Source organism: Prosopis cineraria, unplaced genomic scaffold (genome assembly GCF_029017545.1).
Source record: "Prosopis cineraria cultivar Desert tree isolate PC_DT_omini unplaced genomic scaffold, ASM2901754v1 PC10, whole genome shotgun sequence".
In the NCBI taxonomy this organism is placed as follows: Eukaryota; Viridiplantae; Streptophyta; class Magnoliopsida; order Fabales; family Fabaceae; genus Prosopis; species Prosopis cineraria.
This window is the reverse complement of record NW_026555341.1, coordinates 1,837,322-1,865,277: the sequence shown is the minus strand read 5'-3', so window position 1 is coordinate 1,865,277 and position 27,956 is coordinate 1,837,322. Positions and strand designations below refer to the sequence as shown.

The window sequence follows — 27,956 nt, the reverse complement described above, 5'->3', positions numbered from 1 at the left end:
TTTTGAAGTTTTCTTTTTTAATATGATCAAGGGTCATTAATGAAATTTTCCCATTTATCTAAGTAATTTCCATAAAACGTGGTTTTCGAAGAACACTAGATAATAAAATTAATTTACATGATTGACTTTGAATATTTATCATGTTTTGAAGTAATTAATTTATAATATTGATTTTGAGTATACTTAAGAAATAAAATGAAAAATATGATAAAACTACAATTTTGTTAAAATGCATCACAACATTCCAATGTGAACTTAAAACCACAATTTTTTTAAAAAAATTCAAATACTACTATACACATTAAAATCAAGTACAAATCCAACACGGTGATTTAAAAAAAGAAATTCAAAAATTTCGCAAAACTTGGTGTCACATGGGATTTAATTTTGTCAACAAATTTACATGGAAGCATACAGTCTATGCACTACATATATCTGAATTCCTACACAAAGTCCCGAGGTCCTGATACTGACATTAAATGGACCGAGGCATTGAGGATGAAAATTTTACTAGCACGATATCAGCTGCTTCACCATAAGTATTAGTGTATTACAATCTACTTTTCTTTCAGCCCTTCCATGCCAAGACAGGACGGCTGAGGAGAAGGATCTACATACACCAATATCCAATTCTATCTTCTACCGGAAGAAGCGTCTCTTCAAGTTCTACCATGGCGGCATATTAGCAACCATATTAATTATATTAAATCAAATTAGCAATGCATTGGGACAAAATTTGAAAAATAATAAATATTCAATGTCCAACACCGATTAATTCGTGGGCCTTGGGGGCTTGAGGAAGTAAATACTCCTCACAAAACCTTTCCCAGCATCACCTACTGATTTCAGCAACTTGCTTGGGTCATGTCCGTCCTTCTCGACTACTTCCTCTTGCTTCCGTTTCTTAAAAATAGAAAAGGAAAGAAACGTATCAGTGATGGAAAGATATGCAAGGTTTGCAAAGAAAACTTCATGATGATGTACTCGGTATGTTAAACTACCCATGTGCTGGCAATTTTACCTTTGAAGAATAACTCTCCGCCCACGTTAGGCCAATAGCATCACCTCCCAGCAAATCGTACCATGCCTTGAACGTGGTGGAGAACTCATTCTGCCAGTGATCAACGAAAAAGTACACAAATCAACAGATCAGAGGGTGTGCTATTAATGGGAAGCAAAGGAAAATAAAAGCATTATGATCAAATATTGAATGAATTCAAGAGCACTTGCCTCTAAATCCCTGATGAAGCACCTTAATGGATCAAAGTCAACCAGCAACTTGCTTCTAACTACCTCTGGCCTTCCCTTCAAATCTCCAGGCAAAAGCACAGGCTGGAAACACTTGCTAGCATGTCCTCTAGCAACATGTTTTCCTAAGAAAAAAATGCTACCAATTATTATACTAAATCAAGCATTGAAGAGCAAATCCATTTAGTCTTATTAAAACTACTTAGTTTCTTTATTTCATTATACCAATTGCCTTTTCACTAAACTCTCAAAAATTATATGGGAACAAAAAATTATTGAAATGGCTTCTCATCTATCAAATTTCTTTTTTTGAGATTGGGTAGCTTTTAGTGTCTTCATAATTGATCCCCATAACAGAGTCACAAAACTAGCATGGGAAATGAAATTTCTGTAATTTCCTAATTACAATTAATGATAGCTAGTTCTCCCAAGTAGTTATTCCCCTAACACCCTTAAATCACCACTCTCCACGGTTGCGAAGTACCACCAAAAAAGAAGAGCTATACCATGATCAACTTCTGACGGGAAGAGAAGTCTTTGAGGATAAGGGAGTTTATCTCTGTGGAGAAGAACTATGGCATCATAATTGTTCAAAGGAGTTCGGAAAAGGCACTGTAGCAATAATTGAAAATTCTTGTCAGCCTCTGAAAAAGCATCTTTTTCTAAAATCAAAAGCTGCAATAATAAAGAAATAAAATGGATTACAATCACCTCCCATCTGTATGGACCAATCTGATCCTGAAATATAAGTTTCGTCAACAAGTTTGCACTACTACGGGCATAAGCCACCAGCCGTTTTAGTTCCTGTTGAACGATAAAATCTAGGGTCACATGAAAGGCATCAACACCACCTCATAATAAGTATGCACTAGAGAGGAGGAGGAGGGAACCAGATGTTAACAATTTTAAGGGCAGGATTGGCTTAAAAAAATTAATATGCATTCCTTGTATTCGGTGGATTTAAGATGGTATAACTTGAGGGAAATTCCATATATGGAAAGCATACGCAATGTAACAATACTTAGCAACAACCCAACTCCTAAGCCATAAAATAATTGAAGAAAAACTACTTCTGACATTTATTGCACTATCAAACAGAGGACAGATAGACATTACAAGCAACGAAGTTTTCATGAAGAAAAGGCAACCAACCAAAATCAGACCTACTGAACTAGCAAGTCGAAGAACAATATAATGTTTGAGTTTGGAGAAATTATATCCAGTTTAAAGAACAACGAACCATTGCACTTGGTGATGATCCAGTCCATGCCTCAGATGCTTTATCATAAACTGTAGCTATAAACATAGCTGGCCTTAGTCCATTCTCTCCCTGAACCTTTCTGCTTAACATAAAGTTATCCTAAAAATTTGATAAGTTATTATCCAAGCACAGAATGAAATTAATAAAGACCAACATAATCATTAGTCCACACACACACACGAAACTTACAGTTATTTCTTTCTTATCACTTTCGCTTAAGTCATTATTTATGTCAACATCCAATGAAGAGAATGTCCAGTCATACTCTGAGAGTAACCGCAGGAATCTGTTAATGAATAAAACATAGGATGAATTGAGATAAATGACAACATATCCATTCTATTAAGCAATAGCCAACATATAAAAACAAATTACATTCAAAATCTTTTCAGCATTCAGATAATTACTGTTCAAGCTATTGTTGCATCTACTCAGAAACGTGATTGCTGATTACAAACAGAAAGAATTTCGAACTTCACCTTAAAAATCCAGTTATCCTTGAGCAAGGAGCATTAAATGGCAAAGGATTAAGAAAGACATATGCAACCAAAAGCTCAACTGCTTCCTCTACCAAGCAAGCCGAAAATAGATGTGAAGCAGCCCATCGTTTTGCAAGTCTTCACACACACAAAAACACTTATATGAATACCCAGTATAAGTATCGATTAAAAATTGAAAATTGCTTAAAATATACAAGTTTTCAAATATTTACCTAGCTACCGAACCATATATTGGGTAACGGCTTTGTAATCCATTAATCATGCTAGAATGCTGACTACAGACAAAAAGTTTCTTGTCTGTCAAAGTAACACGCTTTGCTTGACCATTCTCACCTGGAAGTTAAAGTGGTTTGCTAAGTAAAACTGACCAGCAGAAATTTTAATGAAGCAGTCATTCAGATTATGAGTTCAAAGCCCATACTTTCCTTGCTGAGCAAACTAAGGCCCCTCTCATGCAAAATTTTAAGACGAAATGCATATCCCAATACTAACACATCCACAGTATCCTCAGTCGCGATACATGTCATTCCCCATAGTTTTTTAAGACTGTTACAGGTGCATCATCAAAGTTAAAAAATAATAAATGAAATAAATAAATAAATAATAAAACCCTATAATGAATATAGAATCCAACTCTTACCCACCTCTCTCCAATCTGAAGAAGGAAGGCAGATTTTGTTTTTTCCACTGCAACTTCATCCATTGGCCAGTTACCAGAACCTTCCAGCTGTAAGCAAGAGACCTTCATAAATTTACTGCACAAAATCACTTCATAAAGTGTGACAAGTTTCTCCCACCACACCTGAATCATAACTTCCAGTGGTTGAATGCATGACGGGATGGCATTATGCAGTTTAACAGACTCAATCTTTTCTTTAGCCAAAAGATGAGGTTCAGGAGGAAAGACTGATGTAAACCTGAAAGCTGTAAACAATAATGAGTACAATTTGGCCTGAAGCTTCAAACCAGAATCACCCAATAACTCCAATATATATATATATATATATATAAAACATAGACACCCTTGTTCTTAGGTCGGAATAGTTTTCTTCATCCAACAACAAAAACCAAAGCATCGACACAAAGATGCCTTTACAAAAAAGTTCAGAAAACTTTTAGAATATAGCATATCTTTGATTGACAAAAAGGTTTTAAAGGAGGAGAAAATACCAGAGTTTAAAGGTTGTACGCTAGACACCTTCAAAGGGATGTCAGGAACAAGACGCAAGTGCTTTGATAAGACATCAAATGCCAACAGCAAACTCTCAGAATATGATATTGGATCTGCAAAATGTTTAAGATCAAAACATTGCAGGGGTTGATAAGTTAATTGTAGAAAACAACAACAATAGTTTAACTAATATTGTAACCTCTAGCTCCGTGTAGCAAAGAGAAATCAAGTTGATCCACTGCTACTACAATATTTTCTTTTGACAGAGAGAGATGTCGACTAAGTATATACTCCACTATTCTTTTTAAAATAAGATGCCTTGTCCACTTATCACTTTCCCAGACTGGAAAAAAAAAAAAAAACAGGAATCATGCATATCAGATATCACCATGAAACGTGATATGTTCCAAGAAAGTAATGGTAGTTATATTGACTCAACAAAATCAATTATCAGACCAGAAGATAATCTACCTGTGCTTTCTGCAATTCTACCATCTTTAAATCGTCTAAGCTCTGCTTTTTCACCCCAAAACTTCCGAAATTCTAGAGCCTATTTTAGATAATGAGTTTAACCTGTGTTGTATCAAACGAAATATTGAAAACAACAAAGAAAAAGGCATCAGTGTCAGCAGAAACGGGAAATACCTCATCTTTATTTTCAGCATTTGGGCCAATATCAACCATCCGAAATGCTTTCTCCAAATTACTCACTGAAATTCCAATAAATAGCGGTTCTTTATCAAGTGCAGACAAGCCCTGTAGCAGTGAAAAAGGTTAGAATCAAAATTCAAACTGTGAAGCATAGGTTAAATGAAGTACTAAGGGTCAATAATTGATTCCATACATCATCTACACTCCACCGGGACTGTGCATTTCTCCAGGTAACACGAATGAACTTTGCTCTATCATTCAACCCTTTAGCTAGAATACCATGTACTTTCTCCTCGTAAAATCTCCAACATTCATTGTCTGAACAAAATCCCAAAGCACATACCTCCTCCTTTCCCTTTAAATTTATTCTATAGTGATAAACACAGAAAATGATAAACGAGCTTTAATAACTCAAAGCAATTCATCAAGAAAACGATTCAATAAACAAAACATTATCAATTGACGGAAGGCCTGCAGTGCAAAATTGCCTTTTAATTTATCAAAGTCCAACAGTTTACAAAACAATTTTAAGTTAACACAAGAACTTTGTTGTATAATTATAAAACTAATACAAAAGATGACCACTCTTGAGAATACAATAAATGGAGATACCCAAGGTGAAATGAACTAGAATTGATAAAATCCAATCCATCCATAACATAAACCTAAACTCTGGAAATGACATTATAAGTCTTTGCAACGAAACCGTGCAGTGCCAATTTATGAAATTATTAACAGAAATAGAATAGATGCCATGCACGCAGTAATAAACATAACTAGCAAAGAATATCTGTTTTATACGACTTTGAATTGAAATATAACATCTACCACTAACTTCTTCCCTTTTTACCTTATAGTGAATTCATTCAAATTTTTTGTTTCAGTGAAATCTAGTACTACCTGAGGAATAGATACCAAAGTATATGTTGTACATAAAAAACATATGGTTGTAGAAACATCCAAGAATTTTTTTTGTTGGCCCAAAAAACATCCAAGTAATTAAAGCATGCTAAAAATTCCAAGTCAAAATATAGAGGAAGGATATATCATTCTTATAATAATATCCAAGGCAAAGTCTTTCACCAGAAAAATACAAAATTTAAAATAAAATTTTACCTTACACAGTAGTCGTATTTAGCTGCACAGTCTATCTTAGTCATAAAAATTTCCTCAAATCCACCGTATTTACACTTCTCCAAGCATTTAAGAGTCAAAGCAGCCTCATCTTGAAGCTACATGAAGATATATAAAAGAACAATAGTATAAGAATCAAGATTAGCATCACAAGTCGCAGAATATAAAAACACAAACTGTTTCTGTTTTAGGCATAACGTACCTCAGTAAAACCATTTCTAGACATCCGGAAAGCCAAATTGAACTTTCCAGATGGATTGCAGATCACAACTGGAAATGACTTTTTAAATTGAATCTTTTCCTGCAAATGGTAATTACAAGCACAATACCTTGTGAGTAATATTTCAAAAATTTAGTATTGAAGTTTATAATGGAAAAAAATCCACAACACTTTAAAAATCCCATCAAGATCAAGCCATTACGTACTAGATTAAAATATAATCATGAAACTTTCCATTCAATTTCATGAGCCTTACACGGCATTGTCACAATATATTTGCTTCATGTCAAAGTTTTCACCCTTCCAAGGAAGTAAAAGTGAAAATGTTGAAACAGAGAATCAATTAAACAAATAAATATATATATCCAAAATTATTTTCCAAGTATAAATTAAGCGTTAAAAACAGATCACTATGATAATATTGAAGGGAAGATTCACCTCCTTTGTAATGTTACTCTGGCTGTCCTGAGGAAAATAAAGCCCACGGCTCCACAACTCTGAATTGGCTGCAAAAGCAATAGCCATAATAAGTATCTATTCATAGTAAAAATATACATGCCTCGGCTCTCAGACAATGAACCCCAAATTGTTTATCTTGGAATTTAACCAACTAAAAGAACTTAGCAGACTCAACCCTCCAAAATCCATGCTACTTTCATCATCAACATAATAACCATAACAAATAGTTGCATTGAAACTATGTAAACAACTTCATCCAGTTGAATAGCAAAGAATATATATGTGGCGACAACAATAAGTTTTCCCAATTCTTTAGGAGGATAAGAAAAAGGAAGTGCTGGCTTCAATTACAAATCAGGTACAACGGGAGTGCTCATAAATTGCTTTTCTAGGCATTTTGTGGAAAACCAAGAAGTATGTATCATCTTTATCATAAACTATACTGATAACTGATAGTTACGATATTACTGAAATTAAAGGCACCATACTAACATGGGGAGGTGACATTACATTCTACTGGAACTCAATAATTTTGCTTTAGACAAATTTCCTTTTATGATCATTTTGACATTCAAAGATCAGGTATAGTAATCCAACATATCAAATAGAGGGGTAAACAAAAATCTCTGAACTACTGAAGGAGAAAGTCTATATGCATACCAATAAAGTTCATGGTAACACGAAATATTTGGATTGTTTTCATCGACATGTTGATTTGCTGCCTTGTCAGAAGATACGCCAGAATGGCGGAGATCAAAAATCCACTTAGGCAATCATAAACGTATATTGAACTTCTTTGTTGAGCCCAAACCTAACCAATAAAAATAATCAATTTATTTTGCCTCAGCCTATATATATATATATATTGCCCAAATATATGTGCACATTGAATGTATGATTAATAGAGAGGATATTAAGATATAAAACCTTAAGCAAAGTTGAAGCCTCTCTAAGTTCCCTCCATCCAGAAAAACTTTTATCAATAAATTCAGTATCCTCTAAAAACATATCTTCCAGAATACTACTATTGTACTTTGGTGTAGCTTCAGGAGCAGTCCCTTCAGAGCATTAACAGTGTAAGATCAACAAAATAAAACAGGAAGGATCAGATCTCAGAGGAATAGCAAAAATACAAGTTCTTAAGGCACGAACCTTGATAATGATTATGAATGTTATTACGATTCAGGTTCAACTTTGATATGCTAAATAGAGACATTGCTGATGGAATTATTCTAATAGAAATCCCTGGAACTTCAGCAAGCTTTGCCACTGCAATGCCATTTTCTTTATTAGCAAAATAATTCTCTATTAAAAAATAGCACACAACAAAACACCACTGCTATCTTTCATCAGTCAAGTAAGTGTTCTTTAAAAGAAAAGGAAATGATATTGAAGTCCTGAAAAGGAGAATAAACCTGGCTGAAGAATTAGTATAGGTTTTCGGGCTTCATTTTGCAGTGTGGACCATCCGACCTTATCAAAAGATGCAGAAGCATCCAAGTACTTTTTCAGCACGCAAAGATACAGGCATCTCTTGGCATGGTATCTATAATTTAAGTAATCTTTCTCGTGGAAATTCTCCTGAGAAGATAGGGAAAATAGTTAGGAAGTAATGTCTCTTGCATTCTCTTTCTCACTTTCTCATTGAGATTGAATTTGTTTTAATTGAAATTTAAAATTTAAATTATTCACCTATTTTATTGATATTTATGCAACTATATTTCCTACAGCATGTCCTGTACTTTATATATCTAAATTCTATAAAATCATTAAATTATATCTCTTATTTCCTTGGACAAAACGAAAGAATAAAAAAAACCATCCAGGCCTCAAGAAATCACCATCTAATCCCTGCAACAGCAAAAGAAAATCACCATGACCAGAAAACAACAAATCATACAAATAGGTACCACCAAAATTTCAGAAAATCACAAAAAACAGCAATGAAGTTGCCATCAATTTCATAATGATGAATCTCTAAGCCAGAGAAACAGAAAGACAACATCAACATCAGGCAAAATAGATACCAGAGAATAGGAAATAAGAAGTTACTATTCTCATGGTCCTGTAAATGTGTTCGTTAGCTATGTGCTTCTATTTTGTGAATATAGCACATCCTTTGTGAGACTATCCTAGTAAACTTTTAATTAAAACAAAAACCATTATAATTTCTCGGTCGACATTTTAGGCTCAATTGATATATATTAAATTCTCAGACATTTGTTATTCTGAAATGCAAACTTTTAGAGTCTGAGGTGAGCGATTGTAGCATTGCTGCAAACTCTACCGCTGAATAACAATTCAAAGCAGGATGCGCATCTAAAGAGATTACTGAAGTCCTGTTTGCATAATGCCGAGTTAAAGGGTTGAAGCAGATAGATTAATTGAGTACCTTAGGCAACCTAATAATAAGGTCTACATAGAGTTCAGGCTTTGCAAGAGTTTGCGTGGCATAGCTGCCACCAATTTTGATAGATGTTGGCTTCTTGAACTTGAACTCAACTTTATCCAAGCCAACGTCCCTTACAAAATTTGGAGCTATATCGGCCGTTACCTGCAAGTTGTTAACGATTTCGAACAGTAAGCTCATTCAGTATTGCATTCTCGAAAGATTTAAGCTGCAGCAGTTGCTTTCTTTTCATTGGTGATATACCAATTATTCGGAAGGAAGTATATCAAATTGAAGGCCATGAGAAGACAATAATTTTAAGTATCTCCTTAGTTAAGACTGAAGCTACAGGTATTTATAAAATACAACGCAGAGATACGGACACGCGCACTCAAATAGAACAGATAAATGAATAACCTTAAAATCTTCCGGGATCTTGTCGATGGATGCTTTGATGGCGGAGACAGTGTCGTCCAGGAACTCACTGAATTGAGGAGAATAGTCGAGCTGTACCTCCTTCAATAGCTCTCTCACCTTCAAGTCAATAGAGTCCATAAGCGTAGCGTCGTCCATCGTTTCGTTAACGATATTTTTATTTGTTGGAGTTAGTCTTAAAGAAGTACCCGTGCTCAGTGTCCTGGGGTTTAGGGTTTTTGGCAGAAGGATGGCGGGAGAAAGAGACTCAAACGGAAACGGGTTGTCCGTTTTGTTTTGGATTTTCAGAGCGAAGTCGTGTTTGGTAACCACGTCTCCTCCATTAAATTAAAACGTTACCTGGTTCAGAAGGAGAGCCTGGGATTTAATCCCTTGTCGGCTTAATAATAAGTGCTTTTGTTATTGGGCCTAGTCTCTCCTATATTGTTATTCATCCAAAAAAAAAAGTAGCAGAAGTAGAAGCCCCAAAGGGAAGTGGGGCAGACACAAAAAGCAAACGCTCCGTCAGATTGTACCTGTTCGCATTTTTTCCTTTTTGACAAGACACGCTCATTAATGCTTTTCTTTCCGGGACCAGCCATACAATTTCCGGGACCAGCCATACAATGTCAGTTTTTTTTTTTTTTAATTAAGCTCCCAGACATAATTGTACAAAAAACACGCGGGTTTCTCAATTCCTTTGACTGTGTCTAAGCCCTGGTATCGCTCATGCAGGGTCCCTTTGCTGCAGCAAATTAGTCGTTGGCTCTTGACTTGAAAGTTTGGGGGGGGGGGTGTTGGGAAGACAGCCTACAGTTCTCCACGCCAGTCCTCAGCATCGTCCATTTCATCATCATATTGATATTGTCTGCTGATAGTACTTTTGAAGTTTTTCAAGTTGTGTGATCAAATTGAAATTCGAGATGGCCTGTGTGGGGACTTTATTTTTCCTTTCCCTTAATCAACATGTTTTGGGTTCCCAAATAAATCTAACCATTCAATTGACCCCAATTAACGGCCAAAACATTAAGACGGGAATCCAGATTGATCTCGATTAGTGAGTAACGTCCAGGGCCTGGAATGATATATAATTATGATTATTCTTATTTTCATTAATGTTGTTACACTTTTCATTCATAAAAAATGGTATGAAGAATAATTCATCATGATTCATTGTTCACAAAAATAATCTTTCTTTTTTTTTTGTTGGGGGGTGAGTGTGCGTGTGAAGCTTGGTCTTCTTACCTAAAATTTAGATTTTGTTGCCATTATTTATGTCCTGAATGAGTTCCTAATTAATTTTAGCATGATTTATAATTTAATTAAAAAATGCAACTGACCTCGTTTTTTTTTTTTTTAGTCAGGACTGATGTAATTTACTAGCATCATAATAGTTAATTGTTAACCCCACGTGATCTTGTAATTATCAGGACACATGCATTTCATTTTATGTACATTTCAATTCGATTGGGTGCTTTCTCACAACAGCAAAACACTTCATGATTTATGCAAAGAATGCATCTTCATTTAGTGCCTAGTCACACTACCTGATTATTTCTAAAAGGAGAATGTTTCTAAACAATCAAAAAACACTGCCTGATTTTCTTGGCCCATCTTTAAAACTCTTGTACCTGTACGGTCTCGTCAATGGCTCCATCAATAGAAAGTGTCAAATTTTCACGCAACATCTTAATTGAATCATAACAGGTACTTTAATTGACGAGCACGTTTCAATCTGTAATCCCTAGTTTCAAGATTTTATCTCTGTAAAGAGAACATCGTTGGAATAAATTTTTTAGCATTTTAAGAAGAAACTTCTCTCCACCCTCGGGATAATTGTGCCTTTATTTCCTTTCCTTTCATTTGGTGAAGGTGGGGGGGGGGATAATACAAATATTTTAATGTTATTCAAGCCTGTGAAAGAAAAAGGAGGGGAAAAAAAGCCAACTGCACACAACACAACCAGACCATGAGATTGATGTAGCAGGTCTCGTTTAATGGAACCATGCCTATCATTATTGTTGACAGTGATGATACTTGATAACTTTTGAAGAGTCCTACTGTATTTTAAATGAAATTATCTTCAAAAACAGAAAAATACCTATAAACGATTAAAACAAAAAAGAGCAGACACTTAAGAAACCTTTGGATACAAATAGCTTTTCGTATCTTGCCAAAAAACAATGTACAATAATATATTTTAAAATATACGAATATATATATCCAAAAGATATAAAGATTAATTAAACTGATTAAACTGTAGTTCCAGACATAAATTAGAGGTCAACTTTGCTCATCCGATTTTTCATTCTTCTGGAACAAAATATCAGCATTATGGTGAAAATTTGGAAAGGATTGTATTATTTGTAAATATGATTATCAAATGAGACGCGAAAGCCTGTGAAAATGATAAAAACTATTCAATGATCAACGGTGGATCTTCCCACACTCACGCCATAAGTTTATGAATCGATACAAAAAGAATGACGTGGATAGGAGAGTTCAAAGATGCCATGCTCGAATATTTTTGCCAGGGAGAGTCCGAATTCGAAATCATGAGTTCAAAAAAATGGGGGGAAAAAAGGAAATAAGGTAGAGAATAGAGTCGCGGTCCAAATCTGAGATGATTAGTATCGCAGCATTCCAGACATAGGCCGAAACGCAGAGCATAGATTTTCAGCTCGTGATCATCACCTGCAAAAAGGGTGCGACCAAGATACCAAGCTTGCTTGCTCAGATGAAATGCTAATTGGAAGTGAAAAGGCATAAGCCTTAGTTAATACCCACGCACATAGTCAAACACGTTACAAAGTAGTAAATCGAAATATAAGGGATGACTAATTTTATGCTCAGTTTTTCGTATATGATTATAACCATAGTTTTATGGTGTTAGATCACATGTAGCCGCCCCATGGTACATGAGTACAACTAGCAAAATGGGCTGAGTCCGTTTAAGCCACAAAATAATTAGGACCAAACTGTTAAATTAAAAGGTAAAAATGAATTTCAAGTTTAAAAAAGTTGAACCTAATAGACCTATAAATGAAAGAGTTGTTCGTTTTAATCTCTACTATTTTTTTAAAAAAATAGGTAAAAAATACAAAATAAAAATCTATCAAGTGCTTCATCGTGCTTCAAGTATCTCAACTACAACAATCATCATTTTTGAAGCACGTTTTAAATACTTTGTCAATTAAGTTTGTTATTTTTTAATTTTGTTTTGCTTCATTAGTATTTAAGTAATTTTTTTTAATCCTTTACAAATTATAATATATGATTATCAAAATATTTTATACGAGTATAGATGATTTTTCCATGGACAACTCTAAACTAGATAATTATTTGAGCGAACCAATACTTAAGTCTCATGATTAGAAAAAATTAGATGTGTTGAACTGGTAGAGAAACAATAAACATCGTTTTCTAATTTTTTTAAAAATGATTGTTGATGTTCTTAATATTCTAATCACTATTATGACTAATGTCAGTTTTTGGTATTAGTTCATATGTTTTGACAAAATGTTGAATTTCTCTTCTAGATAATGCAACACTATCATTAATATTCGTAATTGGTTGCATGATTTTGATAATATTGTTACAATATTGGATTTAGATGTTTAAACTTTATAGATTTTTTGTGAATTTAATTTGCTTAAATTTATTTTTTAGAATTAATTTTATGTGTAATTGCTTTTTTGGATTATAAATATATTTATTAAGTTTTTAAATTAAAAATGAAAAAAATAATATTAGGGCTAAGGCCCACCTTTAGTCCTAGGAGCCAAGATCGAATTTTAAAGCAAGAGTTTTAAAATATTTTCAAGCTTTTCAAGCTTGGCCTTTTTAGGCCTTGATCCTTTAAGGGTTTGCCATAAATACCATCTCTACATATAAGACTAGAGTGGAGCCATGATTTTTTGTTTAGAGGTGCCAACTTACAAAGCATATGCAATAATTAAAGAAATCTATACACACACAACATAATATGAATATTGTAATATATTCACAACCAGCTTTACAAATATATAGCCAAAATATGTATATTTTTTTAAAAAAAGTTTAGCTCCTTGATTTGTGACATAAAAATTGTCAATGGTAAAAAATTTTCAACAATTCCCTTTTCAATAAAAACTATATATCATTAAATTATAGGAAAAAAATTATCTTTTTTTTTGTTTTGAGGCATTGTTTTTCTAATTTTTACAACTGAAAAAGCTCATTTAATGGTTACCATGAAACTAAAAGAGTTAATATAAATTTTAGTAATATGCAAGTAAAACGATGTAAATTAGACTTTCCAATCTCTATAAAATTTTTGACATAATTTACCCATAATATATAGTTATATCATGAAAGTTATGATATTTGAATACAGTTCATAATGTTGTAATTCATATTCTAGTTAAATTTTTTCTTGGTTAGAAATATCTGAAGAGGAAAATTTCTCAACAAGAAGACTTTCTTAGCACTAGATGATTTTGAGGAATCAAATTTGTGCTCAATTTAAAAAGATATATTGCTTGTTCACTTAATCTATTTTTAATTCTTTCAATTGATAATCTATGAAAAAATCAAATATACCAACATGATAATGATACTCAAATGTTACAAAAATTTTTGCATCAACAAGACCAAATTATATCAAAGTACAAAAAACTAACATCATAAAATTCAATAGCTTAATTGCTACAAAACTAATAACTTTTTACATAAGACATTTCCAATCATAATCTCTTAGCTCTTGAATAAACATTTACTAGAGTTAAGGTAAAGTTAGATTTTATAAATATCAATTATACTTGAGGGCTAAAAATATGCATTCCTTTCGAACCACAATATAAGTTATTTTCTAGAAGTTTTATTTGATTTAAAATATATTGGATAGGCATTATATTTTTTTTCAACTATACCCTTATTCTATTAAGCAATTGATGGGGTACTTTGAATAAGTCAAGTGTTACATTCATTACACTTAAGGGCACAATTAAAAAGATGTGAAAATTTTGAAAAAGTCAAAATTCTAACTAACCTTTTTCAGGAAATGTAAATTAATTAATAATAATTCATACTGTAGTCTGAATAGAGTAACTCCTACATTTTACAATTTTTTTTAAAAAAATAGGGGCCTTGGCTCTCTTAATCCCCCCAATATGAGATGATCTCCACCATCTATTCCTAAAGAACCACGTGGAACTAATTAACTTGAATTGATGTCTAATGAAATGGAAACCTTGAAAAAAAAAAAGGTCATCTATGATTTTTTTTCAATAAAAACTTAAAATTCATTCATAGAACATGAAAAAAGAACTAATATAAACTACAATTAGGAGAGATAAATCAATCATCATTCGTTAAATGCCACATGATGTTCATTAAATGCCACGTGACGAGAAATAAACACCCTTTCATCCAAGTTGAGAACTTAACCTTTACATTGCTTGCTATATTCAAGTAGAACACATTTCTCTAAGCGAAATTGAATTTCGTGTTGGTTATAGTGTTTCATGCAAGGTTGATAGGCACATCCAAAAGTTTTGAGTTTGTTATAATCAAAGTCTTTATTGAATAGCTTCTGATATGGAGACTTCCTTGCAAGTATAGGAATAGGAGTTAGATTAATAAGGCACAAAATGATGTTAAAGAATTCCCACCAATACTAAAAAGGCATTTAAGCTTGTGCTAGCATGGTCAAGCTCAATTGAACAATGTGTTTGTGTTTACACTCAGCTTTATCATTTTAAGCAAACATGTATAGGCAAGATAACTAGGTTTGAATTCCACAATCAGTGAGAAAACTAGCAAAACTATGAAATTCTCCTCCACTATCACTCTATATAAGACTTCAATTTTTGTTTTAGATAAGTTCTCAACCAAGTTCTTAAATTGAATCAAAGTAGCTTTGATTTCACTTTTGCATTTTAAAGGACATATCCACGACTATCAACCACAGTAGTCAACAAAGCGCACATAATATTTAAACTCATTAGTTGAGACAATAGAAGATGGTCTCAAACATTTATGCGTATTAACTTAAGAGGAGAATTTGAGTGCAAAGTAGAATTATCAAAGGAAAGATTGTGCATCTTTCCAAATTTGCAGGCCTCGTAGAAGAAGGATTTATTATACTAGAAACTTCAAAATTATAGGAATGCAAAATTTGAGAAAAAATACTAAATGATGGATGGCTTAGATGACAATGTCATGCCTCAATTTCATCACTTGAAAGCTTTTTTTTTTTTTTGAGAGATAGAATAACAAACTAAAGAATTATTTGAGGCTAAGTTGAAAGCATTATACAACCCATTTTCTTCACGTGTCCCTTGGTGGAGGATTGCCCTTGTCTTCTTGTCCTTCACACAATGAAACTTGGAGTGAAAATGAAAATATTGTTATCATTAGCTATTCTGCTAACACTTATTAAGTTCTTATCAACATCAGAAGAGTGCAAAATATCATTAAGTTGTAAACTTTGTCCATCAAAAGTACGTAATTTATTATTTCCAGTACGTTTGATGTGAAGTGGATACATATCACCAACAAATAAACCAACATTACCTGCATAACGAGTAACATCATCAAGCTGATTTACATCATTCATAACACAAGCTGTGGCACTACTATCAAAGTACCAGTTAGGATCATTAACTGTGTTTGATGTAGCAACAAATGTAAAGTGATGGGGAGGGTTGTCTTTGTTGTTTGAAGAAGGTCCGCTATAAGAGCGATCATGATAACAAGTTTTCATTGAATGATCGTCTTTCTTGCGGAGCTAGCAACAAACCTTACTTGTTCCCCTACTAAAGGTTCCTTGACCTTGTGAGTGACGTCCTCGGTCATGAGAATTAGAGTTGTTATGCTGGGAATGCGAGTTGGTGGCGAGATTGATCGTATGAGAACCTAAGCTCAAATTGCTTAAATTTTGAAGCTCTTCGAGACGAGGCTCAAACGTAAGAAGAGCGACTGGAGGTTTGACCCATGCATCAGAAGCACGCAACTCGAACCACGTAAAGTGGGCTGTGCACTGGGCTTTAATGTACTTCTTAAACAGCCCCTGCTTGGCTGAAATTCTTGAGAGGGTTCACGATTCCACGGGCCTCTCATCCGAGAACTTTCCATGCAAACACGGATGAGTTCTAGGATTTTGCCCTTGAAAACCGCACCTCCCTGAAGACAATCACAATCGTTCACAAAACATCTTTGCGTATTGCATTCGCGGTTGAAGATTGGGTCTCCCCGAAACCTAAGCTGCTTGTTACCTGGGCCTTTCTCCTTAATGTAGCTTAATTAGTCTTGGGCTAGCTGTCAATGCATTGCATATTATGGGCTAATATTTTACATCTCACTGACTTCAGAATCCTGTTTTACATTTTCATTTCGGGTACCTTAAACCTTCAACCCTATGTGCTGTTTGAGGATGTTGACAGCACGCAAGGAATCCATGATGTACCGTTTAAAGTATATCCTGCTTAAAAAACGATCAAACTCCAGTCTTCATATAAAGAGAATATTACTTTTCTTTTTTATAAATAAAAAAAAGGTTAAATAAACTCCTTTGAAGTTCTATGCTTTGATTTTTTTTTTAAAGTACACTCAGCTGTCCAAGCACGTTATTGATGTTTTGAAATATCGTTACAACTCTTATTCTACTTATTTTTCATCAAACATTTATTTTGCAGATAATAAAATCATGATATATTAAGCTTTGGCGTGAGATTATCACTTTATTCCAGTTCACACAACTCAACAATTTTATAAAAAAATCAACTTTCTTCATAATAATGAAATGAAATACCATACTGGAACCGATTTTTTTCAAATATTAAAGAGAAAAACAAACAAATAAAAATGGGAGAAGCTATTTTTTTTTTTCAGGGGCCTAGAATAAGTGCAGGTTTCGAAGACATCCTTTGACCAAAAAGGTTGGATGTCCTGAGAGGAGACAATTAGAGGTTACAGTTGTTATGATGCTGACAACAACTTAACTTTCTCAGGCAGGACGGCTTATTAGAGGTTCCTCTTACGTATCATATCCCCACCGCGCCTTTTCCAAGTCCTGGTCCACTTCCTCCCTCGTTTTACTCCTACGTTCCTCAAAAAGAACACTCCTACATTATCTTAATTATTACTACCTTCACTACAAAATCACTAGACCAAACCTACCTACCCGAAAAGTTCCTTCTCCCACCATAGGATCAGATTTTAAACGCTTCCAACCAAAAAAACACAAAAAAAGAAAGAAAAAAAAAACAGAGAGAGAGAAAGAAGTATCCCTAACCCCAAGTGAGAGAACGACAGACATTCCAGTTGTATCTCGTTGCTTTTGAGGTATGCCATTTCGTGTGTTCCCGAAGTTTATTTTTGTAATAATTGTCGTCGTCTCATTTCATGCGTATCCATTATTTTATTTGTTCTTATAAAATAGCCCCGGGCGTTCTTTAACACATTTGCATGCATGCATGCAAACAGGTGCCTCCACGAGACCCACGTGGCATATCGGTTGATGATATTATCAATTATTGTTATTATTCAGATTTTTTTTGTTCGGATTAAATTATAAATTATTTTTATTAACTTTATCAATATCAATAAAAAAATATAAAAAAGAGAAGTGTATAAAATTTTAAATATACATTAATAAATTTCAAAAATAATGTTACATTATTTTTTTATGAAATGTAATTTTAAAAATATTTTTTAAATATTATTTTAAAATTATATCATAATTTATAAATAAAATTAAATAAATATTTTAAAATATAACTTATAAATAAGAAGTTACCTAATGGTATTATGCTGCTCTTCAGATCGGGATGAGCAGTAAGAATCGATTTTCTCACGGCCTTTCATTGGAAAAGCGGAACACTGTGGCAGAACAGACGGGGTCCCACCAAATCCAACGAGCCACGGAGCATCATGATTAACGGGAGCATGAGTGAATTTACAATTACATGCAAGGCCGTGAAGAAAGACTGCGGCGGGTGAGGCGGTGACCATTAATTACGACCAGCACGCACGCTCTCTCTCGTAATTTTGGTTGGAATCGAATTATTATGGTTAAGCAAATCCCAGAGTTTCGACTTCAAAGAAAGCACTATCACATTCTGCTCATAATGACCGCATTGTTTGTGTTTAACAATTCCCCTTCACCGAGGACGAGCGTGAGATCCACGCCCATCCGAGAGGGAGGAACCGAGAGGGAGTGAGGGCATGCACGCTAGGGTGCGGTCGCGTGAGGCCGGGTGCGAGTAAATCGCAATGCGACGCTTAGCGTCTTGGGCTAATCGCAGTTTTTGCCCGTAGTTTACAAGGCGAATAGAGGGCATCTTTTGGAAAGCGGTGGTCGTCCCGTTTGTCGACCTCAGGTTCATCAATCTCTAGACGATCTGATTCTCTCTTCTCTCTCTTCGTGAATGTTTTTTGAATCTTTTGATCGAATGGGATCGGTATTCTCAGAGGACTTGTTCGGGCTTCGGCATCTGATGAATGTGGGGTCGCTTTAAGCTGGATTTAAAAAAAGAGAAAAGAAAATAGTCGGGGCTTTATCTTAGAATAATTCACACGACCTTTTTCTTTTGGCGGAAGAGTTTCTATCTTTGACCCGAAGAAATCTCACTGATAGCAGAAATACAGAGAGTGAGCCAAGAAGAGGGGGCAGGGCAAGGGTTGCTTTGATGATTGGGGAGGATCACATTGGAGATACTTTATCTCCTTCTCTCTCCTCCCCTTTAGCTTTTTTCTGAAAAAATAAAAAATGAGGGAAATTAATTAATGTACCGGGTATTGCATTACATTACTACTGGTAATGTTCTGGGATACCGTTGTTTCTTGGAGCAAGGGGCAAAATGGTGTTAGTGAGAATTTAAAAAGCAAATATTATTGTGGTTGACGGGTGTTAGATTCGAAGGCATGAGGGGAGTATGATGACGAAGTTGGATTTGTTCGGGTTCACGTGCTCCTCACGCTACGGGCATCCAGTGATGGGAGTCGGAGGTCCAAAAACTGATCGTTTGTTGAAGCAGAGATTTGACGGATTGGACGGCCTATAACAACTAACGGAGTAGGGCTGTTTTGGTTGACGGGAGCGGAGCGGTCATTGTTGTGTTGAATTTTACAGCCTCTAGCAGATCGCTTACATGATATTAATACGTATCCCACTGCCATGCGAGGGCGTGACACTGACACCAAATCTAAATCCATTTGTAGGCCACACAGTATTAATCGCTCGACGTTATAATTTAATTGGGATTGAAATGGAGAGGGGGATATTGGGAACAGAGCGTGTGGGGGAGAAGGTAAGGGGGGGAGCGTGAGTGGGGAACTATTCCATTTTCCTTGGGAGGCTGGCAGTGGCAGAGGCAGTGGCAGATACGGATACGGACAGAGGTTTTGATGTATTGGGTTTGAGGCTCATAAAGCCTCGTGATCGGCGAAGGCAGATCCATGGAAGACTGTTCCCCCTAGTCACGTGGCCTCTTTTGACCACCCAATGACCAACCCCCCCTCCCTAGTCTTTACCATCTCCAATTCATTTCCATTCCGTTACCATAGAAAATTTTGAAATGCCAACACTCTGATGCAGGATCAAATAATTTACTCAAACTCACGAAAAAGATAGAAACTGAAAACACTTGCTTATGCCCTACCACCCCCACTCCCACTGAGCACGCTCAGTCTTTCCCTTGATTTCTCCTCACTCAATCACCACCCCCTCCCCCAAATGTACTGGGTGGGTCCCTATCTGTCCGTGCCTTTATGTCTTCTCTCTCTCCTCTCTCTCTATATATACAGGTATGGACGTCTATCCCTTGGCAATTAACGACAACGTGGACTGCAGCTGCTGACTGATATTTCGCCATTTTATTAACTTATAAGGCTAACGGACAACTTCCCCTTCTCAATTCTCTCCCCTCTCTCGTCCCATTTAGCTCTCTCCCCCAAGCCCCACTCCTCCCGTTTCAAACATTTCATTATTGTCCCTCCCTCAATCCCTACTCTCCTGCTTGTACTTCACTGTTCTCTTGAAATCTATACACTCATCATCACCACACTACTCTCTCTCTCTCTCTCTCTCTCTCTCTCTGCGCTTTATTAAGCTTCTTTCCCGTTCATCTTCTTCCTCATCAGCGCCTTCAAATCGAAAGAAACCTTTGCTGTATTCTTCGGGGTCGTTGAGTTTGGGTGCATTTTTCCTTGAAACCACGCACGGTCATAGACGCGAGGCAATATGATGCACCGTTGCTGTGGCTCCCAGGGGCACGTGATTGGACCGTGTACATGTGGTATGATTCACGGCCAAAACAACTCCTTCTCCGTGCTATTCTCGATGCCCAACCACAACCATAAATCCTATGGTGACTGCGACATGTATTCTTTCACCCCCTCTCCTTCCTCTTCTGTTGACTGCACCCTCTCCCTTGGCACCCCCTCGACCCGTTTATCCGTAGACGAAGAAAAACGCAATCGCCATGACCATCGCTCTGTTTCAAACTTCTGCTGGGATTTATTACAATCCAAACACACCTCTCACTCCCACACCAAGTCCGGTCGCGGCGCTAATAGTAGTAACTCTTCCGGTGATCCCCTCCTTGCTCGTCGTTGTGCCAACTGCGACACCACTTCCACTCCCCTCTGGAGAAACGGCCCTAGAGGCCCCAAGGTAATTATTCAATTCTATGTTACGCATCTTTTACTCAAAATACTCGTTTTGTACTTAACTTCATCCATACAGAATGTCTCCCAGCATATATTAGACACTGGCGTTCAACTACTATCCGCGTTGAAGAGTGTCATGAATCTTTGTGTTGTACTTTGCGTTTTAAGTGTTTAACAGTGAATGAATGGTGTTACATGAATTATTGCAGTCTCTATGCAATGCCTGTGGGATTAGATTCAAGAAGGAAGAGAGAAGGGCAAGTGCTGTAGCCGCCACTACGGCGGCCAACTCAGGCAGTGTCATGGAGTCGGCGCCGATGTACACCGGTCAGCACAACACTTCGTGGTACGCGCACTCTCAAAGCCAGAAAATGCAGTGCATCTCTCCGGGGATGGGAAACGAGTTTCGCGTCTCGGACGACGCCGACCGCGGCATTCCGTTTCTCTCTTGGAGACTCAACGTTTCGGACAGACCGAGCCTCGTTCATGATTTCACGAGATGAAACGTTAGGAAAATGATGTTTGGATAATAGAAACGACAAGAGGAGTTATCTAGCGAGCCGACGGTCAAGATCACGCAGTTATGCTTCACGTTTTACGATGAGAATGCAGATGTTTTTGATGGCGATGGTTATGGTCTCCTCTCGTCAATATTTTTTTTTTTTCTCTTTCTGGTTTTAATGCCTTTTGACCTTGTCCTTTTTGTTCTCTTCCTCTTCTCCGCCTTGCCAAAGATGGAGTAAGAATGGGATAATCCGATGTTCTAAGATTGCTTTTTCTTATGAGTTTATTCTTTTAATTACATTTCTCTTACAGTTAAGAAAACCTACCTTTCTGTTGGATGGCCTTTTCTCTGGGGGGGGGGGGGAATGAATAAACAAATGGTGATGACAATGATCATGTGAACCGTCGGATCAATTTAGTTGCACGTTGGTATCATAATAACAAGGACCCCTTTTCAGGGGTTATAATCATAATTTCCTGAAAAGAGAGGAAACTTAATGATAGTTGTTTTCATTTTACTGAATTCCACGAGGCAGGTGCAGTGAGCACGGAGAGAACCGGGGTGGGGGGAGGGGAGGGGGTGTGCAGAGACTGATGTAATTGAACCAGTTGATGCAATTCTGACGGTCCAATTGTTGGATCACTGTTCTGTCTGAACCGGACACAGTGGTTCAGAACAGTGAAACTGATATGTCTCTTTTGAGTATTTTTTTTTTTTTTTGTCGACTGTATCGAATCTAACCGTCCAATGGAGCTCGCGTTACGCTGGCTGGGAACTTTTTGTACTAACTTTTATCCTCAGAGAATATTTTAATTAGATGAACTGCTCCCTAGCTCCCCCTTCCACGATAGCCAAGTCTCTGCTTGTAGATTTTTAATTATGGCACCAACTCAATAGAATAACATGTATCATGAGCTGTGCATTGACTGTACAAATACAATGCCAGCCGCAGACTAAGTAAAACCTTGATAATGAAATGCTTGAGATACAATATGTAGAGGACTTATGATCGATAAGAATGTGAAAGTTGTTGCGCCTGAGAGACCATTAGCTCATACTTATGTACTGTTGAAAATTCGAATTTACTGAAACTATTTTTTTAATTTTTCAGATTAAAACAACCTAAACTTTATGGTCCTTGATAACTAAAAAGGGCATTGTTCGACAGAAAAAAGCTTTTAAAGGTACAAATCCATGACAGATCAGAGGATCAAAAGAAAGTGAGAGGCTGAATCAAACGCCTTCACAGGAGCGCAATCCCCAGATCTATCGCTCGATAGAAAGGAATCTAATCTGCCCAAAGAAGTGCCAATACTTGGAATGGAACCCAAAGAGCAAATTAAAGCTGCCACTTACTTGTTAACGCAATTGAATTTACTGGTCAATTTTCAGGAGCTCCATTTACAATTTGTTTTGCTAGCAGTACAAAGTATAATTTTTTGTGATAGTAATTACAATGATATACGCAGTACATTTTTTATGAATTTTGTTGGACAAGGTTGAATAATTTAATATCCGATCCATTGATAACTCTAGGCAGATAAAACATATAGTAAACATGGCAGCCGCATGGGTGAAGTGATGATATGCACATATCTTCAAGACAAAAATCATCCGACTTTTAACGTACATAATGAAAGAAATCAGAAAACTTATCATACATGACTATGACTCATTTTAAAATCACGTTAACAAAAAGGCTAACTGTTTATTTGACTGGTTGGCAAAACTACCGTTGACGTGGTTAAGAGGAAATGATACCATCATCAGTGATCCTCGCCCTCGGCGGTCGGCGCAAGGACCTTGTGTGGCATGATTTGACTAGGGACGTGTTAATGTTTAGGGATTAATTTGTTTTTCTTTCATCAGAGGCTCAGCCTTCAATAGAAAGAAAGAAATAATGATATGCAAAACCATCAACTTTAAACTAATAAATTCAATATGATGGTTCACATTTAGTTATAAAAGCCTCGGTCTTTAAAAAACAGCTAGAGAGAAGCCGCTTCATGCAGTCTGCACGTGTTTAAAATGGAAGCGATTTCTCTCTACTTACTAGAGAGACCACTTGAATTGTAGACTATCAGGTTAAATTTGATGATTTTAAAAGACAAATTATAACATTAAAATTTGATTTCAATGATGAAGAATTGTAATAAAAATAGAATAAATTGGCCTAATGATTGTGAAAAATATATTAACCAAACATCATGGAAGAAGTTTTTAAAAATTTTACAATGTAACCAGTGTGATTTTTTCCTTTTATCGGCAAAACAAATAAAAAAAATTGTATAATTGAATAGCATAATTTGCATAACTCTATAATTATAATCATGACTCATTTACAATGATATATTACTTCAATATTCAAATACTTTTGAATACTTCACTGTCAACTTAATAGGCATAATGTATTTCAATTTTGAGAATGAGAATAAAATTTCATATTTGAGGAGAAATGGTGTTTCTGTCATTTCAATTTAACTTAAACATTAATCTGGCTATATTGCAAAATATTTGAAATGTCAAGCCATTATCTTTGCTTGGTTCTATTAAATGAGTTATATGGGCAAAAATCTCATAAAAATATAATAGAGAAAAATACAATGGAGATGATCCACGTGCATATTTATTTACAAAGGGTGACAAAAAAAAATACCCATATCATTTCATTATAGCTCAATAAAAAACTACCTTACTTATTCCGTTCAAAAATAAAAAATATTTTTAACTTAATATTATTTTTTAATAAAGTAATTATTTATCTTTCAACTAACTCTATCTTTTTATATCATCCCTATTTAATAGGGTGTTTTAACCTAAAATAAATATAAATTAATTTATTTAATAGAAATATTTTTTTTACAAATGCAATAATTACACATTAAAAAATTAAAAATATTTTATATTTTTAAATATATTTTTAAATGAAGGGACTATATGATTACAAGTTTCAAACAACTGTTTTCCATTTGATTATATCACACGGTCCTTGAACCTTAAAATATATAAATCATAGGCAGCTAGGGGCGAGCTTCTGTTGTGCGACCATGACCTTATCTCGTTTTCGAGGTATTGAGTGAGTCAGGGTCCACTCCAAATACATTTCAATGACTCTGCTCCAATATATTCCCCAGCCCTAATTTACAAAACTTTTTTAAAAGAGATCTAGTATAAAAAATTAACAGATATTTTTACAGAAACAATGTTTTATTAATTATTCGTTTTCAATGTTTTCTTATCATATCTATATAGTCTCTTTTTTTAATATTATTCTATAAATTGAGTATTAAATAAATGACACATTTAAAAATTTATATTCTTATTTAGAAAAGGTATAAAATTATAAAGTGTATTTAATAAATTTATTGATATATATGAGTGTTTTGTTCAAAAGTAATGTGGTATTATTCAAGCCTTTATATCGTCCTTCAAGTATTTTCTTCCTTAATTAGAGATTAATATGTCCTCCTAATCATTCAAATGCAAGAATGTCTGTTGACGCGTGGCATATTTTTGGATATTAATGTAAAATGGAAAGGGAAGAGGAGGACGAAAGAGAAGAGAAAGGAGGAGGAGGAAGTCCAAAATTCTTTAAAAAAAAATGTAAGTTAAGATCCAATTTTATTCTTATACTTATTATTTAGGAGCACTAAGCATCACATACTCTTAAGTAGAATAATTTTATTCCTGAACTATTTTTTTATGAGCAAAAATCCCCTTCCGTTAATGAATTATTAACTCTATCATTATATACTAAGGTAGCATGTGTGTGAGGCCCATGTACAATAATATGTAAGACTCTGATCATATTTTTTGTGTTATTTCGCCCTAGAACTTTTTTTTAGGAGTGTTAAATACCTTAAAATTTTTTTTCTAGAAGTGCTGAGCACCTTAAAATCTTATTAAAATAAAATTTAAAAAATATTGTGAAAATATTAAGTATTTTAATATTTAATAATTTAAATATTATTATTTAAAATATTACATCACCCAATTTAATATTTATAATATTTTAAAAATAAAAGGAATGTATCTATAAATTAATGAAGGGATTTTTTCTTTTCATCTTTTCAATTTTTTTTTTGTTAAGTGACTTTTTTATAGCACATTAATGGAATAAGCTATATCTTTTAAATAAATATTTTTGTTGTCATTTTGTTCATTCTGATTGTCATATTTTTAATTTTATCCCTAACACTAAAATATACAAAAAGTATTAAATTTGGATAATGTAATATTTTAGAAGAAGATCGTTAGTTGACAAAAAAAATTTAAGGAACTTAATCAATCTTAAAAATATAAGTTCCGACATGCATAGAAAGTGTAATAATTTGGACATTGTCTTGGAAAGAAGTCATTTATAAATTTATAAAATGCTAGTTTGAATTGTTAATATTTAAAAAATAATTATAAATTTTGAAAGAATGTTTATAAATAATTTTAAATTATTAAATGTGAAAATATTTGATATTTTAGTAATATTTATTAAATTTTATTTTAATAAGACTTGAAGGTACTCAATGCCCTTAAAAAAAACTTTAGGATGCTCAACGCTCTTAAAAAAAAGTTCAAAGGAAGATTATTATCGAAAAATATAGTCAAAGTCTTACATGTCACTATGTATGGGCCCTACACACATGCCACGTTAGCATATAACAGTAGAGTTAATAATTCATTAATGGAGATTTTTGCTCCTTGAAAAAATAGTCTTGGGATAAAATTGCTCCAATAAAGAGTATAGAATACCCAGCACTCCTAAAAAATAAATACATGAATAAAATTAGACCTTAACCTAAATTTTTATTCAATAATAATCAAGATTGAATGCAAATGAAAACCGCCAGCTCTATTTATAGAGTCTTAAAATAATAAAATAATAATGACTTAAATTCAAATCTCAAATCCTAAGCCTAAATCAAATCCTCAATATACTCATATCTAAGATAAAAAAACATAAATAATTGAAAATATTTATAATTAATTAGTATCCTTATTAGATAATCCTAATATTTTAAATTAAATTTAATTATATTTTATCCCACATTACATCATTTCTCCCCATTTGAGGAACTTAGCTTTTGATGAATTAAAATTAAGGTATGGATCAAGGAAGGAAAATGTGAGATAAATTTCAGTAGAGTGCTCAAATCTAAAAATCTTTTCCAGCAAGTAAGACATTGAAAAAGAAAGCTTTGAGCATCTGGGAATTCCTTCCAACAAGTTAGGTAGCAAGTGAACAAGCTTTGATAAGAATGAGTAGTTTGACCATGAAGAATCTCTAGAAAATCTTTTTAATGGACAGGGCATTGTTAGATTTGACCATTAAGTAGCGGAGTGACCATGGAAGACATAGCCTGCAGACGATAAATGGTTATAGCACAATGAGATTAATCCTTGCTAGGAACAATTTGAGAAGGAGCCACTTGTACTAGTGTATAGTAGATAATTTGATTATTGTTTGGAGAATCTTTTACTGGTAAGGAAGGAGCTTCTATCATTATTAGCTTGCTTGATACTTGTTCTTCCATTTGTTTCCTCAATTCATTAACTATCCTCTTAATCTCATAAGTTGCCTTCTTAACTTTACTACAACCCTTCCTAAGCTTGTCAAAATAATAATTTTGTTCTTGTTGAAAGTAATCCATTTTAACTATAATTTGGTCTACGTCCTCTTAAAAGTTAGCATATTCACAATGGCAATGTGTATCATCCTCATATTGATAAACACAATCATGTAATTGTCACAATGAGCTTGCTCATATCACTAACGACTTGTGTACTCATATCGTTGTTATTCATAAACATACCAATAGCTCTCTTGCTAATAAGTATCCTGCGACGGATAGGCATACTGTTGTTGATATTTTTTACATGGATGCCGATGAGAACAATCCTCTTGCTACTAAGCACGTTGTGGTGGATCAGCATATTCGTATCAATAGCCTAAATGTGTGTATGTATTGTAGATCATATTAGTAATTAAGCATCATGAAAATTTTTTCCTCTTTTTTTTCTTTTATTCTTCCATTTTCCTTTTCTCTTTTTGTTTTCCTTTTTTCCTCTTTGTTCCCTATTTTTATGGAATACAAAAATTTAAATCAATAAAAAATAAAAAATTACCCAAAATGCTGCAAACATATGAAAAAATTGCAAAATTTTAAGATCCAACAATGAACAAATTCGTGGAAGGTGATGGAGACACTCTAGTTAGTTGTGCTAAATAGTAAGTTCACTATGTTTTGTTTGGACATTTGAATTTTAATGAAAAAGTTGCATTTTCTAAGATTAGCAGCAAAAATGTGATGGAAATCTAAATTTGATATCAAATTGATGTAAAACGAGAAGGGAAGAG

The 27,956-nt window shown here is 34.4% G+C and overlaps 2 protein-coding genes across 2 annotated transcripts; one reads left to right on the top strand and one right to left on the bottom strand.

The window, feature by feature from the left end:
• Positions 1–307: 307 nt before the first annotated feature.
• LOC129322255 (uncharacterized) lies at positions 308–9,796 on the bottom strand. Its single transcript, XM_054968447.1, has 26 exons — positions 9,451–9,796; positions 9,037–9,198; positions 8,060–8,225; positions 7,797–7,913; positions 7,572–7,702; positions 7,305–7,455; positions 6,624–6,691; positions 6,168–6,266; positions 5,948–6,063; positions 5,025–5,199; positions 4,826–4,936; positions 4,652–4,730; positions 4,380–4,523; positions 4,180–4,293; positions 3,812–3,933; positions 3,654–3,736; positions 3,431–3,555; positions 3,222–3,342; positions 2,989–3,126; positions 2,699–2,795; positions 2,489–2,608; positions 1,960–2,052; positions 1,755–1,860; positions 1,231–1,373; positions 1,022–1,111; positions 308–903 (listed from the first exon to the last, which is right to left on the bottom strand). The coding sequence occupies exons 1-26, from the start codon at positions 9,604–9,606 to the stop codon at positions 772–774; spliced, it is 3,159 nt and encodes a 1,052-aa protein (XP_054824422.1). The 5' UTR covers positions 9,607–9,796; the 3' UTR covers positions 308–771.
• A 10,488-nt stretch (positions 9,797–20,284) lies between these two features.
• Positions 20,285–21,876, top strand: LOC129321212 (GATA transcription factor 18-like). Its single transcript, XM_054966905.1, has 2 exons — positions 20,285–21,103; positions 21,309–21,876. The coding sequence occupies exons 1-2, from the start codon at positions 20,672–20,674 to the stop codon at positions 21,600–21,602; spliced, it is 726 nt and encodes a 241-aa protein (XP_054822880.1). The 5' UTR covers positions 20,285–20,671; the 3' UTR covers positions 21,603–21,876.
• The last annotated feature ends 6,080 nt before the right edge of the window (positions 21,877–27,956 follow it).

Excerpts from the sequence above, each read along its gene's own strand:
- LOC129322255 (XM_054968447.1), bottom strand. The coding sequence starts at position 9,606 with ATGGACGACGCTACGCTTATGGACTCTATTGACTTGAAGGTGAGAGAG. Across the intron at positions 9,199-9,450 it reads AGATCCCGGAAGATTTTAAG|GTAACGGCCGATATAGCTCC; the intron begins GTTATTCATTTA and ends AACAACTTGCAG. Across the intron at positions 3,737-3,811 it reads CACTGGAAGTTATGATTCAG|CTGGAAGGTTCTGGTAACTG; the intron begins GTGTGGTGGGAG and ends TCTTGCTTACAG.
- LOC129321212 (XM_054966905.1), top strand. The coding sequence starts at position 20,672 with ATGATGCACCGTTGCTGTGGCTCCCAGGGGCACGTGATTGGACCGTGT. Across the intron at positions 21,104-21,308 it reads ACGGCCCTAGAGGCCCCAAG|TCTCTATGCAATGCCTGTGG; the intron begins GTAATTATTCAA and ends GAATTATTGCAG.